General features: G+C 34.1%; 1 protein-coding gene and 1 non-coding gene across 4 annotated transcripts in view; both read right to left on the minus strand.

Moving 5' to 3' along the window:
• Positions 1–15,961, minus strand: part of LOC124642381 (multiple C2 and transmembrane domain-containing protein) — a 163,649-nt gene that overhangs the window by 91,827 nt on the left and 55,861 nt on the right. The window contains exon 1 of one of the 3 annotated variants that reach the window (XM_047180782.1): positions 5,518–5,669. The exons of the other annotated variants lie outside the window; for them this stretch is intronic. Within the exon in view, the coding sequence (XP_047036738.1) occupies positions 5,518–5,554 (37 nt within the window). The 5' untranslated portion in view covers positions 5,555–5,669. Of the gene's footprint in view, positions 1–5,517; positions 5,670–15,961 lie in introns of those variants that run through there. 3 annotated transcript variants of the gene reach the window in all.
• On the minus strand, positions 377–448 carry Trnad-guc. Its single transcript has one exon. It is a non-coding gene; the product is annotated as a tRNA-Asp (tRNA).

The raw sequence follows: 15,961 nt of genomic DNA on the forward strand, positions 1-15,961 counted from the left end.
TTCTACAAACAATGACTCTAGATGGCGCTGCTTTAAATAAAGCTTCGATTGGGCTTAAAAATATTAAAATAATTTGATTCTGAAAAGTTCCACTGCAAAAATTTGCCTTAAATGATTACATATTGTTCTTATAATAAAAAAAAAGGAATTAACATATCAATCAATAGCGAAGTGTACTGAATATATAATGTGAAGTGAATTAATATCTCTACCGATGGGCGTTACAAACGTTACACAGTTCCGCAGTATGTCATGTTAGTCTGTAGATTTTATGTTAAAAAGTTATGGACCCTTTTAAACCCTTTGTCCTGACGGTCAAAAAAGTTAAGGGACATGCTAATAGTTATAAAGTTGGAAAACAATTCACAAAAAGATTCTCTCCGGCGGGGAATCGAACCCCGGTCTCCCGCGTGACAGGCGGGGATACTTACCACTATACTACCGAAGACTTGCTACTGTAGTTTGAAATAGTGTACTAATATATAGAGTAGACCCAAATCTCATGACGAGGTGGCATTATGTTAAATCGCTGATTGGTCAAATCTATTTGACGGCGGGTTATGGTTTGGTTCAATCATTTAGGGTTCAATCCACTTAAGTTGTTGTTATAATTATTTGGTGCAACTCGCCCTAAGTAGAAGATAATTATTATTTCATAATCATAGTTAACACTGGTGCAGGTAGTTCTATACAACTATCAACTAATCTAAGTACTAACTATTATCGCTAGTCTCAAGAAATTCCTTTTCTATTGCATTGACTAGTTTCCGATGAAATTGGAAGGCAAACTAAAGTCCTAGTCGAAACGCTTTCAGCTTTAGGAGCTGAGCAAACACTTCGAATGTTTGCATTTCTGCTAGTTCTTAGAAGAAAGATTCTCTAAGAATAAGAACGTTACGTATTAATAACACTAACTATCTAACTACCTATCCGATTGTGGAGACTGAATTTGTTAATTATGATAATTTTATGTTCAAAATTTGCATATTTTTAAATACATTTGGTTTTATTTACGAAGTTCGTCACGTTTTAAGAAAATGTATTGACATTTTCCTTAAACACGTGTTGTCTGATTAACTTTTTTCTAGTAGGTATGCTAAGACCAATTATGTTTGAGATTCTTACGGGCCTCTGATTTAGGTAAATACCTACTTAGATCTAAACTTATCTGAACATTTAACAGGATTTAAAAGGTCTCGAAATAAAATAAATATGACATTGACCTTTAAAAACGGCATGCTTTTCAAGGCTGATGAATTTTGCATATTGATAGTAGTTTTATATACTTAGATATTTTTAAGACTTTTCCTTAATGTTTATCGTAAGTATGTTTGTTATCTATCATTATATTAAGGTTTTTACAAAATAGACGTTCATGGATTGTTTATAAGACGATGATTATGGATGCGAAGAAGAGACGACGAGTGAAAGTCGATTTGGTTGCAAGTAATGTGAGATGACGCCAGATACCTAGGTATGGAAGAAGACGGAGACAGAGGTAAAGCGATGACCACAATGATGATGAATTACATTGAGATGTGTATTATTGATTCCTTAAATATTTTGTCCAATAATCCGGTCAAAGGCGCAGAGGCAGGCCAAAACTGCGGTGGTTGAGTGTCGTAAAGAAAGACATGGAAATCTGCGAACACGAAGGGAAGATGTCCAGGATAGAGCGAAGTGGAAGAAGAAGATACGGAAAGCGGACCCCGTCAAGATAAACGCTAAGAAGAAGAAGAAGAATCATGCCAGTCACAATAAAATTCAAAATCGTTCTACTTTTAAAAGGGTACGCTCACATAAACAAATGTATCTAACAATTTTCCGGACTTGAAGTTAACTTTAAACTAACATTATCATGCCAAAAGCAGAACACCCACACGTCCTCTCACATTAGACATAGTGTCGGACGTGTCAGACATAAATCCTTAGTGACAAGAAACAGAATCCCCGGCCTGTCTAATTAACGTTGCTATCTGAGTTTAGTGGGGGTCCATTTAGGATGTCCGCTTTTAAATTATTATTATGAGGTATATACTCAAATTATCATATTGAAATGTGTACTATCAATTTCTTAATTATTTATTTTGTCCAAGAATCACTGGAATTATAATAAAATTGGCGAAAACGTTTGCCGATAAAATAAATGTCAGTTTATCTCATAACCAAAGCAGTTTTGAGAAAAACGACGACTTTATTTTGGGAAAACGTGTTGAATACATACCCATACCTACCGACCAAAGACACGATAAGTAGTAGATTGTGAGAAAGTCGATACGGCTAGAAATAATGTTAAATACTTATAAGAAGAAGCGTGTGGAAGGAGAAAACATGCTGCGCCAACCCCAAATAAAATTGGCATAAGGGCAGTTACTTGTATAGTCTATATAGTCTATACAAGTATCGGTTCTTTAAACCACACAGAGAGAATTGTGTTGCTGGGGGGTTTGTTCTACCATTAATTCTTCTTCCCAGCAAAAACCTATAGCACCAATCTACCTCTAGGAAGTGGTGAAGCGCGGGCGTTTTGAGGACTGGCCTTTGTTTGAAATTGACCTTCAGAAAGTGCTGATTTTCAGCCTACTGTGAATAAATTACTTTTTGTCTTTTAAGAGATCTAGGCACAATTTTCGCTGATTACCTATACTTACTGCATCTATTGAAATAGGTTTTAGGTATAGATAGATTCCATGATAAGCCATGGTCGGCAAAGCATACAAAGCTTCCTTCCTCTTCACATGTCATTGCACAACGGCGTAAAGCATACTACACATGCATGTGTAGTCACACATGTACGCTAAGTACCACACGGTCTATATTCCATTTGAGTAGGCACTTAAATTAAAGATAAACAATCTTGATAGGACTTTTTGCAAAACAAAATGAACTACTGCTTAAAAAATGATTCAATTGATTGAGTAAAGTAGTAATTACCTATTACCTATTGTAGGTATTAGCATTGCTTATTAGCACATTATTTTCAAACTTCGATTTTAAAACAAAAAGTCACTAATTAATTACAAATTAATTACCTTCAGTTAAGTGCCTACTCAAAAGAAGAATACTTACAAACTTTATGATACCTGCTTACTTATTGTAAATTCTGAAATAAATCTGCCTCTCTGTTAACTTTTCATGCTAAGATTGTTCAACAAAGCTGGAGATATCGTGAAAACTGTCGAAGGATTTATGATGGTTTCTATTTTATAAAATGTTTTTTGGTACTTAAGTAAGAGAAACCCTGAAGTAAGGAGTTTATGGATTTCAGGTTGAGATTGAAGTTCCCTTGGCGGCGGGATTGTTCGAAAAGTCATTATGTAGGTGCTATTTTTATGCCACTATGTGTAATCGCCTATTCGGTGAAGGTAAACAAGATTAAAAAGTAAAAAAAAAAACAAGAATTAAGAACTTCCTCTTTTTTGGAAGTCAGTTAAAATATAAATAAAAAATATTGTACGAAAACCAAATTAAACAATATACGAAGTTTGTGTCAAATGTGAATTAACTGCGTATTTCACGAATAGTTTGCGTAATTTCGAGTAATTTTATAAACACTCGCTTTACAACGAACTTTTCAAAACTGATTTCCCCAATTTCAGAGTTCAGGAACGTTTTGGTGTAATTTTTGCCCTTATTCTGAACGAAAAAGATCTTCAAGTGCACTTCGTATTCTGAAAATAGGCTTTAACTTAACTATGACGTCTTTTTAGTCTCTGGAGCTTTTAAAAGCTCAGTTGAAATTTGAAAATAAGTTCAGCAGTTTTGAAGTGCTGGCATACTTTCCCAATGTAGGTAGGTATACCTAGGTTTCTCTGTTTGACATGTAGGCAATTCCAACTTTTTCGAAACCCATTTCTTTAATTGGCTTCATTACTACAGTCAAACACAATCGCGTACTTCGCTAACTGATTATTTTGGGTACCTAATGTGATTGAATATTGGCCTTCCCTGACTCGGAAGGCATGATAAATTGGTGGATCTCAGCTGTCATTTGAAGACTTTTGGCAGTCGTTACGGGCAGTCAGAAGCCATAGAGAGTCTGCCCCATTTATGTATATCTGTGATTTTATGAGAGATTTCGGTTTCGATTTCAACAAATGTAGTAACTTTACAGTTACAGCCTTTTTATCGTCCCACTGCTGGGCACAGGCCTCCTCTCACAGGGAGAAGGATTGAGCATTAATCACCACGCTTGCTCAATGCGGGTTGGTGATTTCAGACTATATAGTCCAGGTTTCCTCAAGATGTTTTCCTTCACCTTTTTATCAGCCATTGGTGTCTAAGATATACTTAGAAAGTACATACAAACTTAGAAAAGTTGTATTGGTAGGTACTTGCCTGACCTGGATTCGAATTCGGTTGGTTCTTTGCCCACTAGGCCACCACGACTTTAACTTTTTTTGTTTGTAGTAACTTTACTAGGTTCAAAATAGCAGGTGAATAAAATATCTAAACTATTTAAAGGCTTTGTAGGCAAACTAGGACAGTCTAATCGCCTATTCCAGTCTTTCAGCCTGTTAGTTACTTAGGCAGTCTATACCTACATGGAAAATTGTTTCTTTCATTTGTTTTATTGGTGATCTGTAAATTGTGTGAATATCAATTCAGTATTTGAGATTATCGTGCTACTAATCTAAATAAAAAATAAAAAGGAGTTTATTGTAGTAAGTTAATGGTTTTTTGTTGCATATTATTCTATAAGGCGTCGTCCTAATTGACAGCGATCGTACGATGACACGATGCGTTCTCGTCGTGCGATGAGTTCAAACATACAGATTTCATCAGAGTGTCCTAATTGAACGTCGCAAGTAATCGTGCGAGCACATGAAACGTCGTACGATACGTTTGATCGTGCGACCATGTAATCAAAGCAACAGACCTCTTTTGAGTGTCCTAATTGGTTACATACGCGATGCGTCGACGCGCGAGGAGCGCGGGACGAAAGGGGCAAGGGCCAACACCAGTGACACACAGTAGGTAGGTACTGCAATTTTTAAAGCAATATTGCCCGACAGCAAAAACTGTGCATCGCCAATAAAGAGCCATCGTTAAAGTGGCGTAAGCGCGACGCCAGCCATCGAGCGACGGCATCGCACGATAGACATCGCGCGATCTATTAGGACACCTGTTAGGTCATCGTACGACCACTTTTTTCATCTCACGATCAACGTGAGATGAAAAACGCATCGCGCCATCGTACGATCGCTCCCAATTAGGACGACGCCTAAGTCAATTAGAGGTAAAAAACTTATGCAGGCGGATACATTTGGTCTAGCTGAACTTGTTTTTCTAGTTTTTGTCCTTGTTAGGTATTAGCTTTGTCATTGCGTACATTTATAGTTTATAGTTCAAAAACCTAATACTTATAACGAACAATAATAATATTGTTTAGCGGCTGTGCCGACCATGATATTAGTATGAAGGTACCTAAGACCAGAATTTACCCGTCAATATCAAGTGTTCCTTAAGTTAACAAAAACTGAATAAAATAAACATAGGGAAATATTATGTACACACCTGCAATCTCGTCCAAAGCTCTCGCTATTTTCATCATGTCCTCTAAAATCCAAGACACTTTGGGAACACAAAAAATAAAGTCTTAATACAACTCATCCAATTTCACTTAAAATAAAAATACACTTCGACACAGAATACACGGGTCACATTTATCGTACAAAATATTCGACTTAAAAAAGTAAAATGGACTTAAATTACACTTGCAGACAAAATTATGGAGTCAGTCTATTTTTTCACTTTTTTTTTGTATTTTTCTTAAAAATTTAAAAAAATAAAATGAACGTGTATCATGTCAGAGAGCTTTGATTATTCTTCATTGAAGTAGTATTCGCCCACGTATTCTTATCTCGACTGCTAAATGTTGATAGCCTGATACGTGCTAGGCTATTATTACATGCATTCTAACGTGACATTTAGCCTTTAACATAATAATCATTTTTTTGTTTTTTACGACCAGTTTTTTCATTAAATCATAATATAGGTGTATGTATTACTTATCGAGTTTTAACAATATTTTATTATTTGCAGTGACCTTTGCGGGGATTTCTGTAAAATCATCTTTTTTTCTACTAATGTATAATGCCTGCATGTTTTATCTGGCTCTATTCCGCATCTCCTTTAAGATTTTTTAAAAAGGTTTCTTGCCATATTAACAACCTAATCGTGACTTCTCAATTCAAATTGGGTTCTGTCAAATAATGATTTATCTACTTACAACTATTTTATCGTTCGCTAGTAAAGTGAATGATTTTAATAAAAATATATGAAAAGCTTTTTATAAATAAATTCTCGTAAAACAAATGGTATTAAAAATGTAAAAATATGAAAACACAGCATTATATTTATGATATCATCTCCTGAAATCGGACGGTGTCTTCACAGTAATGAAACTAGAGTAGGCAGCAATTGAATAAATTACCGCTCAGTGAATACCAAGGTCTGGGACTGATTTCGACTGTAAATAACGACTGTTTTGTTAATTTTCTCTTGGAAATTTTTATTTAGAAACAGAATTTTTAGGGTCAAGTTTTCTTGACCTTTGGACTTTATTTTGGAACAAATGTAAGTATATGCTTATGTTTGTAGGTATTCAACGACTAGCAGACATTTTATTTGCGATTTTTTTTGCCGCTAATAATAAGTTAGAATAATGTAAAAAAATTACGTCATTTAGGTATAAGCTAGGGTATGATCTCCTAGCCTTCATCAGAAATAAAACGTCAATTCGTATCACAATAACTTCTTGTATTCACTTTTTAAAACACAATTTAATATCAATCGTAAGAAAACATAGTTTATCAGTCCACGAAGGAAGCGCGCGCTCTATCTGTCAAAATCTTCCAAGGGTTGCCCTCACAGTAGAGGTAGTGTTGTCCGTATAAAACTAAATGATTTAGTATACTACGGTAAATATAGTATAGTTCCTTAGTGTATGAAAAGAGAATATAACATACAGAATCAGAGATGACTACATGATAGTTTTACTTACTGTAAAAATATTTGTATGGAATTAAGATGGTTTGTTTTTATTTCGGGTTTTACATTTCTGATTTTGTAAACTTGTCAATCAAATATGTGTACGCAGTGAAATGAGTACATATATCGGATACAATAAGATACATCTTTATGTCATAATACGCTATACATAAAAATATAATTTGTAACCAAAACTAAATAGCCAAGCCTAAAACAAATCTTCTATTCCATACTAGAAATGCCAACACAGGTATGTAGCCATATATTCAGGAGCAACATTCATAAATTCACATTTTTCTACCCAACAATGTGAAGCTACTATTTCATGCATAGCAAATATGTAGGCTGAATCACAGCCATCCCGAATTTTATTCTAGACTAGCCGTTTTCCCGTGGTTTCACCCGGGTTCCATAGGAACATTTATAGTAGCAGTATGGAAAAGGTTCCATACTGCTACTATAAAAAATATGGCCAATATTACTCGGAAAGAATGTAGCTTTCCAGCAGTGATCGATTTTTTTCAAATCGATCCAGCACCTAGATTTTGAGTTTATTCATTACAAACGTAGAAACAAAAAAAAAATCCTCTATATAATATCTTACTATTAGGTAGATAAACTAGACGTAGGCTAAATCACAGCCATACCGAATTTTATTCTAGACTGGAATTCGTTTGAGTCTGTCTGAAAAGGTCAATTGGTACGTCTCGGCTGGTGGCAATTGAGCATGTAATAGCTAGTTAATTTCAGAAATAGCTGCTAGCGTAGGTACCTATCTATATTGGTTTAATTTTGGCGAAATAGTATCCATGTAGGAAGCGTATGATTTTTATTGATAACATTTTGACTGATTATTAATTTAAAAAAACATATAATATCCAAAAATTAATAGGTTGTCAACCAAGTGTAATAGAACTTCATCGCTTGAGATACTAAACAAGAGTCAAAAGTCAAGTCATGAAAATTAATTGGAAACAATAAGAGAAGCAACTAAGAAAGGAAATACTATGGAAATCTATTAGAGGCCATAATATAAACCTAAACACGTTCTTTATCGCTTATAGTGCCAACTATTGTAGACTAGGAGAAAAAATTTGCCGCCATTTCTATCACTACAGAATGCTTGATACATAGTTTAGAATGCTGTTACGAGATGGCGTTGCTCGTTGCGGAAACGCTTACTAGGCTCTCAGTCTATTTGATTGCAGATGTCGATAATAGATGGCGCTCCACGATGTTTTTCAGAGAGCATTCCTTCTATGAGTTATATCGGGTGTGTAGTTACCTAATCACATGAAATCCTATCACATATACTTTATGATATTCTATGGCGAATTGTAAAAAAATTAACCTAATCCATTCAGTGGTTTAGCCACAGGAGTCATTTTTCAAAGTCAAAGTCAAAGTCAAAGCTCTTTATTCTGTGAACATAGGTAGGTTACAAGGTGTTGGTATATAATGTTTAGTTTCACTATGCCCTGCTCGTAGAGCGTACAGATATAATACTAGTTACTTAAAATTACCTAATACTAGTTAAAATCTATATGGTTACTTACATTAATCTTTCTAATATGTTTAATTATCACTAACAAATCTTACTAAAACTATAATAAATCTAATAAAACTTATAATATCTCTACTAAACTTATAATAAATCATAACAATAAATTGAACTACCTAACTATCATCTAAATATTCTGAAATTGCATAATAAGCCTTATCAATTAAAAATGTTTGTATTTTTTTCTTAAAATCATTTAAATCTAAAGTTTTCAAAATTTTTACAGGTAATTTATTATATATTCTGGTAGACATGCTAAAAAAACTTTTATCAAAAAGCGCGGTTTTATGCGGTAATGAACTAATTTTTAGCGCATTTCGCCTGGATTGCAGTTTTGCGAACATATTAATATTAGTCTTGACAAAAACAGCTACCTCATAAATATATAAACAAGGAAAAGTCAATATTTTTAAATTTTGGAAATGAGGCTTACATGAGTCTGGTACATATATATTTGCTATAGCACGAACACATTTTTTTTTGTGCTTTAAATACATAATCAGCATTAGTGGCATTACCCCAAAATATGACACCATATTTAAGAGTAGATGCCACATAGGCATGATATGCTGTTAGTACAACAGATGGATCCACTACCCTGGCTAATTTGAATAATGCATATGAATATTGGTTTAATTTTTTGCATACTGTATCGATGTGCGTCTGCCATTTCATGTCGTTATCAATCCAAATTCCCAGAAATTTAGTGCTGTTCACCTCTTCAATTTGTGTTTCTTTATATTCTATATTTAGGGAATGTTGCACTTCTTGTGGATACGTGACAATTTTAGTTTTTTTTTAAATTAATAAGTAAATTATTTTTTCTTAACCATTCTATTAATAATTTGAGGGTAGTGTTGATAGCGTCCTCTAACGACTTAAGTTCTTTTTCTGTGAAAATGACTGTACTGTCATCAGCAAAAAGAATCATTGGATGCTCTATTGATTTTGGGAAGTCATTAATATAGATAAGAAAAAGAAGCGGCCCTAATACGCTTCCTTGAGGTACACCAGAATGCACTTTCCTGTAATCTGAAGGGTAGTTTTTTACTGTTTTGCTAATAGGACATATGTTATCTATTTCTACTCTTTGATATCTGTCGGTTAAGTATGATTTTAACAGTTTGTGGACATTGCCTCTAACTCCATAGTCATATAGTTTGTCAAGGAGGGTTTGGTGATGGACATAATCGAAGGCTTTAGTCATGTCCATGTATAGCGTAGCAGTAGGAGTTCGATTGTCTATATTGCAATATAATGGTTTTAAAAGATCATGAATAGCCATATTGATTGATTTGTTCCTTCTGAAACCTTTTTGCTCTTGTGTAAATAGATTATGTTTTTCGAAATACGTGTTGATTGCTTTATAAATAATTTTTTCTATAATTTTTGAAAATATTGGGAGTAAAGACACCGGTCTATAGCATGCGACGTTTTGTTTTGATCGACGTTTTGATTTTTTAAGTTTACTAGGGAAAACGCCGTGTTCAACGCACAAGTTTATGATATGACAAAGAATAGGACTAATGATGTGCGCTACCGATTTTATTGCTGAGGTTGTAATGTTGTCATAACCAGAACTTTGGGTATTTTTTAGAGATTTAATAAGCAAAAATATATCGTGTGGAATTACAGGGGCCATGAATAAAGAGTGTGATGTATTGTGTCTGCTACTACTGTCAATTTTATCATTTTGTGTTGTTTCAGAAAAAGATTTTATTTTAGTGTTATCATCAACTTTTACCGCATTAATAAAAAAGTTATTAAATTCGTTAGCAATGTTACTGGGGTCAGTTATTATTTCGTTTTCATAATTTACAGAATCATGTGTAAAGTAGAAATAAAGTTAGGAGTATCGAATGTTTTGACAACTGAAAGCTGTCAGTTTTCACGGGAGAATTTTCGTTGTTTGTAATGACCGACTCTTATAATATGGTATTCTAATTCTCGCACATATTTATTCTACTTACTAATTTTTTTTAAAAAAAAAAAAAAAAAAACAGTTTATTTTTTTATTTTTACGTAAGTATTTAATTTTATTATTTGTGCTAATCAACACATACTAAGCAGTATATTAACGTATTAAAAATGTAATTAGGTACCTACGACAAATGTACAGTTTTAAATACAACAATTACTAGCACTTTTCATTAAAATTTCACCTTGGCCCACGTCTCCACTGAAACATAGAATTTTCGTGGAATCATATGGGCGGGCCATTCTTGGTAATCTAATTTAAATAATAAGCATTTACGATTGTAATTTGTGAGAAATCACCAGCTGTGTAAATTTTAATTAAAATATCCATTTTAAATTGGAGATGTTTTCAATTGTATTTCGAAATACAAGAACTAATTTCATTAATCTTAATTAAATGAATAGAAAAAACATCCTTTTAGGTTTCAAACATCGCAAAAAAAAAAACATTTTTTTAAGCTGGTCGTAATAAAAGTACTAAGGAAGCAAGACCTTTGTCCTCCTATAAAAAGCTCCTATTAATAACATTTCGAGATAGGAAACACTTGAATAAACATACTTTAAATATTCAGTAACAAGGCAATCTTGAAACCACAGGACGGTATTATACTCTTCATGAATACATGAATCGTTGAATACTAAATGTTACCACAATTAGGTATTTCAACAAGATTCAATGAGTACCTACCTACATAGTGCCACAGGGGCAAACTTTTAGTGGGCCGATAATTTGTTTGGGCTCATTAATCAGTATGAAGATGAATGGTAGTACGCGCTTTACAAAGATCAGGTATTTAGCCGGTATCAGACCGACTGTAAACTTTTATTGGTACTTATCATCATTTTGTTTAAAACAAATGGCCATCAGTAGCCATCAGTTGCCAGTCAACTATTGCGTTTTTAGTTTGCGGGTACTTTTAAACGGTGATAAAATTCTCAGTTTTATCAGAAATATCTAAGAAACGATTTTATACTTCAAGGTAAAGAGAATCGATATGTAAATAATCGTTACAATGGTATTTAATATTATAATTGCTGGAATCGTGTTTGGTTACTCAGAAGGATGAAGACAAAATCAATTACTAAGCACGATTTTAAAACAAAGCCTAAGCAACTAAACATAGCCTTTAAAATTAAATAAAAAAGTGCCATCCCTGTTACTAAGATCACTCTCAGTGTCCGATTTCGCAATTTTATTGTATAAAGCTAAACATGCTTGAAACATTTGAATTCTACGCATACCTTTAAAGTTACTATTGTAGGTATGCCTACCTACCCGTTTTTTAAATAAAAAGACCATGCTAAAAAGAAAGGAAAATAAGTCTTTTATAACTCTGTTGAGTTGTCAAGAGATGCAATAAGACGATGTTATGTAAAAATTATTTACGTAGTATTCAATTTTATTTTATCTTGATAAATGAAACTGTATAGCTAATGCAGATTTGATTAAGAATAGTAATAGATGTAGCTTCAAATTAAGACAAATTATGTTCGCAGCTTCGTTAATATCTGTTTGTAACGATTTCACAATAAAGTGATGTTTTAATACAAAAGTAATTAAGTATATCCCTTTGCAAGACAAGATCTTGTAATCCCGTCCCGATCCCTCCGATGACCATAAGACAACGTTGATGAAGATGCGGACGTTGATTGGCATTCCATTAATTACTAGACCGACTGCTTGAGTTACTCAGGCGTTTAGTAATAGTAATAGGATAGGGGACTAGTTTGAAATTACATGAATAGGTAGAGATATCAATCTTAGGTAGGTATAGTTCTTAGAAGATGTTAAACTATTTGTAAATTAAAGTTAAACTTACTTGTAAATTCAATCATGTGAATTTCCCAACTAAAATAAACTGTTCCAGTTGGATCCCCATTGTCACATACGTGCAATTTATTTAAAAGCTAAATGAAAATATCTCGAGGACCCCTGGACTACCTATAAAGTTTGAAATATATTGAGAAAGCGTGATTAACGCTCAATCCTTGTCTGTGTGAGAGGAGGCCACAGCCCAGCAGTGGGACTATAAAAAGGCTGTGACGTAAAAACATTTTTTATTGTGATAATTTAGATCGTCCATTTTGAATACATTATTTCTTATCACAAGAAGTTGTATTTTTTATGTGACAAAAGGTGAGTCCTCTTAAAACATAATCGTAAACTTTCATGTCCATTTACCATGAACGCCCTGAAAGCGACGCAAATGAATATTGGAGAGATAAGCCCCGATCATAGTTTACACGTTATTCAGTCACGCTATTGGTGATTGAACAAAGACGTTCAAGCCACGTTGATTTTCCTTTCTATGGTGAATTTTCAATGGTGTAAGTGGCTTGGTATATTGATATTGTAGTACAAAGTAAGTAGTTACTTATGTAAGTTTGGGCTACTGCTCCGAGAGCTACAGGTAGGCACTGTTAAGATATAATTATGTATATTTGTATCTGTATTGTAGGTATCTGCTGCCATATTTATTATTGTCATCTGTGTGACTGTGTTAATAATATCTATTATTGTAATTATGATCATCAGTGTTTAATTGCCCCACTGCAGTGTACAAGTCACTTCTAATAGAGAGAAGGAATGTGCGTTAGGACAACCACGCAATCACGCAAGGCTTGCTCACGGCAGACTGGCGATTAAAGTAAAGATAGCCTTAATTAAGCCTGAGAAAGGACACCTGACTATTTTTATCCATGCGCGGAAAGAAGTTCCTACAAGACGTCGATGGAACCGCGAAAAACAGAAAGTTATATAATAACCAAAAACACACTTGAACTTAACTTTGAAAATCAACTTTGTCCGTTAAGTTGTTCCAATAATACTTTGGCCCTCAACCCATTTCATAACACGGGCTATTTCGGTATTTCTCCGGAAGCCCGAGGGTCGAATCGATTCAGAAAGGTATTATAAGTAATACCTTTTTGTTGATATTCTATTCAGCTGGATATTTCTATTAATGGTTAATCGATTTTCATTATTGTAATATCTATTAAAATTTACTATAGCTATACTAGGGATTCGCCCGGGTTTTGTTTAAGTGCAGAATTATAGAATAAGTGCACATAATGTTCCACTCTACTCTTTTGGCTATGATGACATGAAAAACAGTTCAGTTATTTTTGAATTTGCTGTGTACAAATAAAAAGAAACGGCTTAGCACATTTTATAAATTTATATGTACCTAAATCACTTTGTGTATAAGTAAGTATTTTGCTGTATTTTCTGTTCCCCTTAAGTCTTTGTTTTGTCACCCTTAAGTAAATTGCTGTGACAGAAAAACTTTTAAGTAAGACTTAGAGTTAAGTAACGTTTCTGTATGTCAAAGTTGAGCTCCTAATCTACGACTTTACATATTCCAATCTTCAACTTGCACAAACAGTCTTAAAACAAACAAGTAAATATATTAGACAAACTGCCCCGGGAATATTTAGCAATACATAAAATAAATCTCTTAGGTAGGGCAAACTCCACCGACAACAGAAACGTCAGTTCTAATAAAAACAGGCCAAGCGCGAGTCGGACTCGCGCACGATAGATTCCATACCATTATTTATAAAACGGACAAAAAAATCACGTTTGTTGTATGGGAGCCCCCCAAAATATTTACATAATTCCAGTTTTCAGTATTTGTTGTTATAGCGGCAACAAAAATACATCATCTGTGAAAATTTCAGCTCTCTAACTATCACGGTTCATGAGATATAGTCTGGTGACAGACGGACGGACAGAGGAGCGAAAACAATAGGGTCCCGTTTTACCCTTTTGGTACGGAACCCTAAAAACCACTGTTTACCAAAAATTTTCACGTTCAAGTATTAAAGTAAACAATGGTTTTAAGAAAACGGCCGTTTATATTCTCAATGGAGTCAGGCCTTAAACAAAAACTTGGCAGTCTGCCAGTGCTTAACGTAGCCTCACGAATTACTTCTAGTCCAATAATGCTGACGTCACAGGATTCCAGACTTTGTTTAGGCTTCTGTAATACTAGGGTAGATTATAAAGGTCAATCTATATACTCTGAAGTACTTACGTCTTTTTTGTGCTATTGATCACAATGTTGTAGTTTCAGATTAATCATCTGCCTAGTCTTTTCACATGTATGTTGAGGTTTCAGTGTAACTGGATGCATCTGAGTACCAGTATCTTACATGGAGCGACTGCCTATCTGACCTCCTTACTTAGTTACCTGCTTCTGATTACCCGTAACGACTTACTAGGCTGTTCAAATGCTTTGGCAATCTATACGGGCTTACAGCCGGGACCGTAAGTTTATTGGGAAGAACTCGTAATGACAAGATAGTTACCCATCCACGGATCGACATTGCCTGGCGTTGTTTAACAAAATAATAACTTAATAGATTAAACGGACCCATTATTAAAATCAATAAGATTTTAATCTAAAATTATTGTCACCTTGAACCTTTTGGAAGGTTGAAAAACTTATCGGTACCCCTTGACCTTGAGTTATTTATAGCTCTCCATATTTTGTGTGAGAGCCCTCAATACCATTTCAAACTTAATTTCCGAACAGTACACAGGAAAGATCATATGAAGCACGTTTAATATATTTCATGTCTGTAGGCTCACGTTTCTGAGTTTCACTGAATCAAAATCCCTTTTATAACTTCAAAGGAATGTAAATCCTCAGTAAACTCAATTAAATTAATACCTTTGCAGTTAATTGAAAAGCACCGGTTTTACAGACAATTTAAGGTACCTTTCCGACGCGGTTTACGAGCAGTCGCGCATGCAAATGCGTGAAATTTCTGGGCTGACATTTGTAGCTCAGGTAGATACAGCTCGAAGAAGCTCCAAGAATAACTAAGAGCCATAGATAACAATTAGAAGAAACTAGTCTCACACATTCTCATTCTGAATCATTTGGTCATTGATTAATTATTGAATCATTGGGTCAGTCAATGACTAAAGTATTCACTGAGCAAAATTCAAAAGCTATATTCTCCTGGCTATTGTCTGTACAATGTTTTCTCTACCATCATTTTGACAGCCACGATATAACAAATAACATAACCCGTCTTGGCAGTCGGGTAAAAAAATATATCTCATCTCAAAGTACAAACCAACATTTCACGAAACAAACGCGTTCAAAACTTGTTAACTTAATACATTATTATTGCACGTGACTGTACGAGCCACTAGCGGCGTCTTGCGACATTTGCCTATCCCGAAAGGGAAGCTTAAGAATTCGTTTTCCAATTACAGAGTGTACTGGTATTTTCCCTTGAATGGTTGCAAATGAAAATGACACTGTGTTTTGTTTTGTGTGCGAATTTTAAATCGAAATGGGTTTCTTTGTTTGATTTACTTTTGCTTTAGCTTTTTAACTTGGCCGTCAAAGTGAATGACTTGGTTTATAAATTGTGGTTTTCTTGTAAATAAGAAAATTGGAAACGATTTTATTT

This window comes from Helicoverpa zea, chromosome 24, assembly GCF_022581195.2.
Source record: "Helicoverpa zea isolate HzStark_Cry1AcR chromosome 24, ilHelZeax1.1, whole genome shotgun sequence".
Classification (NCBI taxonomy): domain Eukaryota; kingdom Metazoa; phylum Arthropoda; class Insecta; order Lepidoptera; family Noctuidae; genus Helicoverpa; species Helicoverpa zea.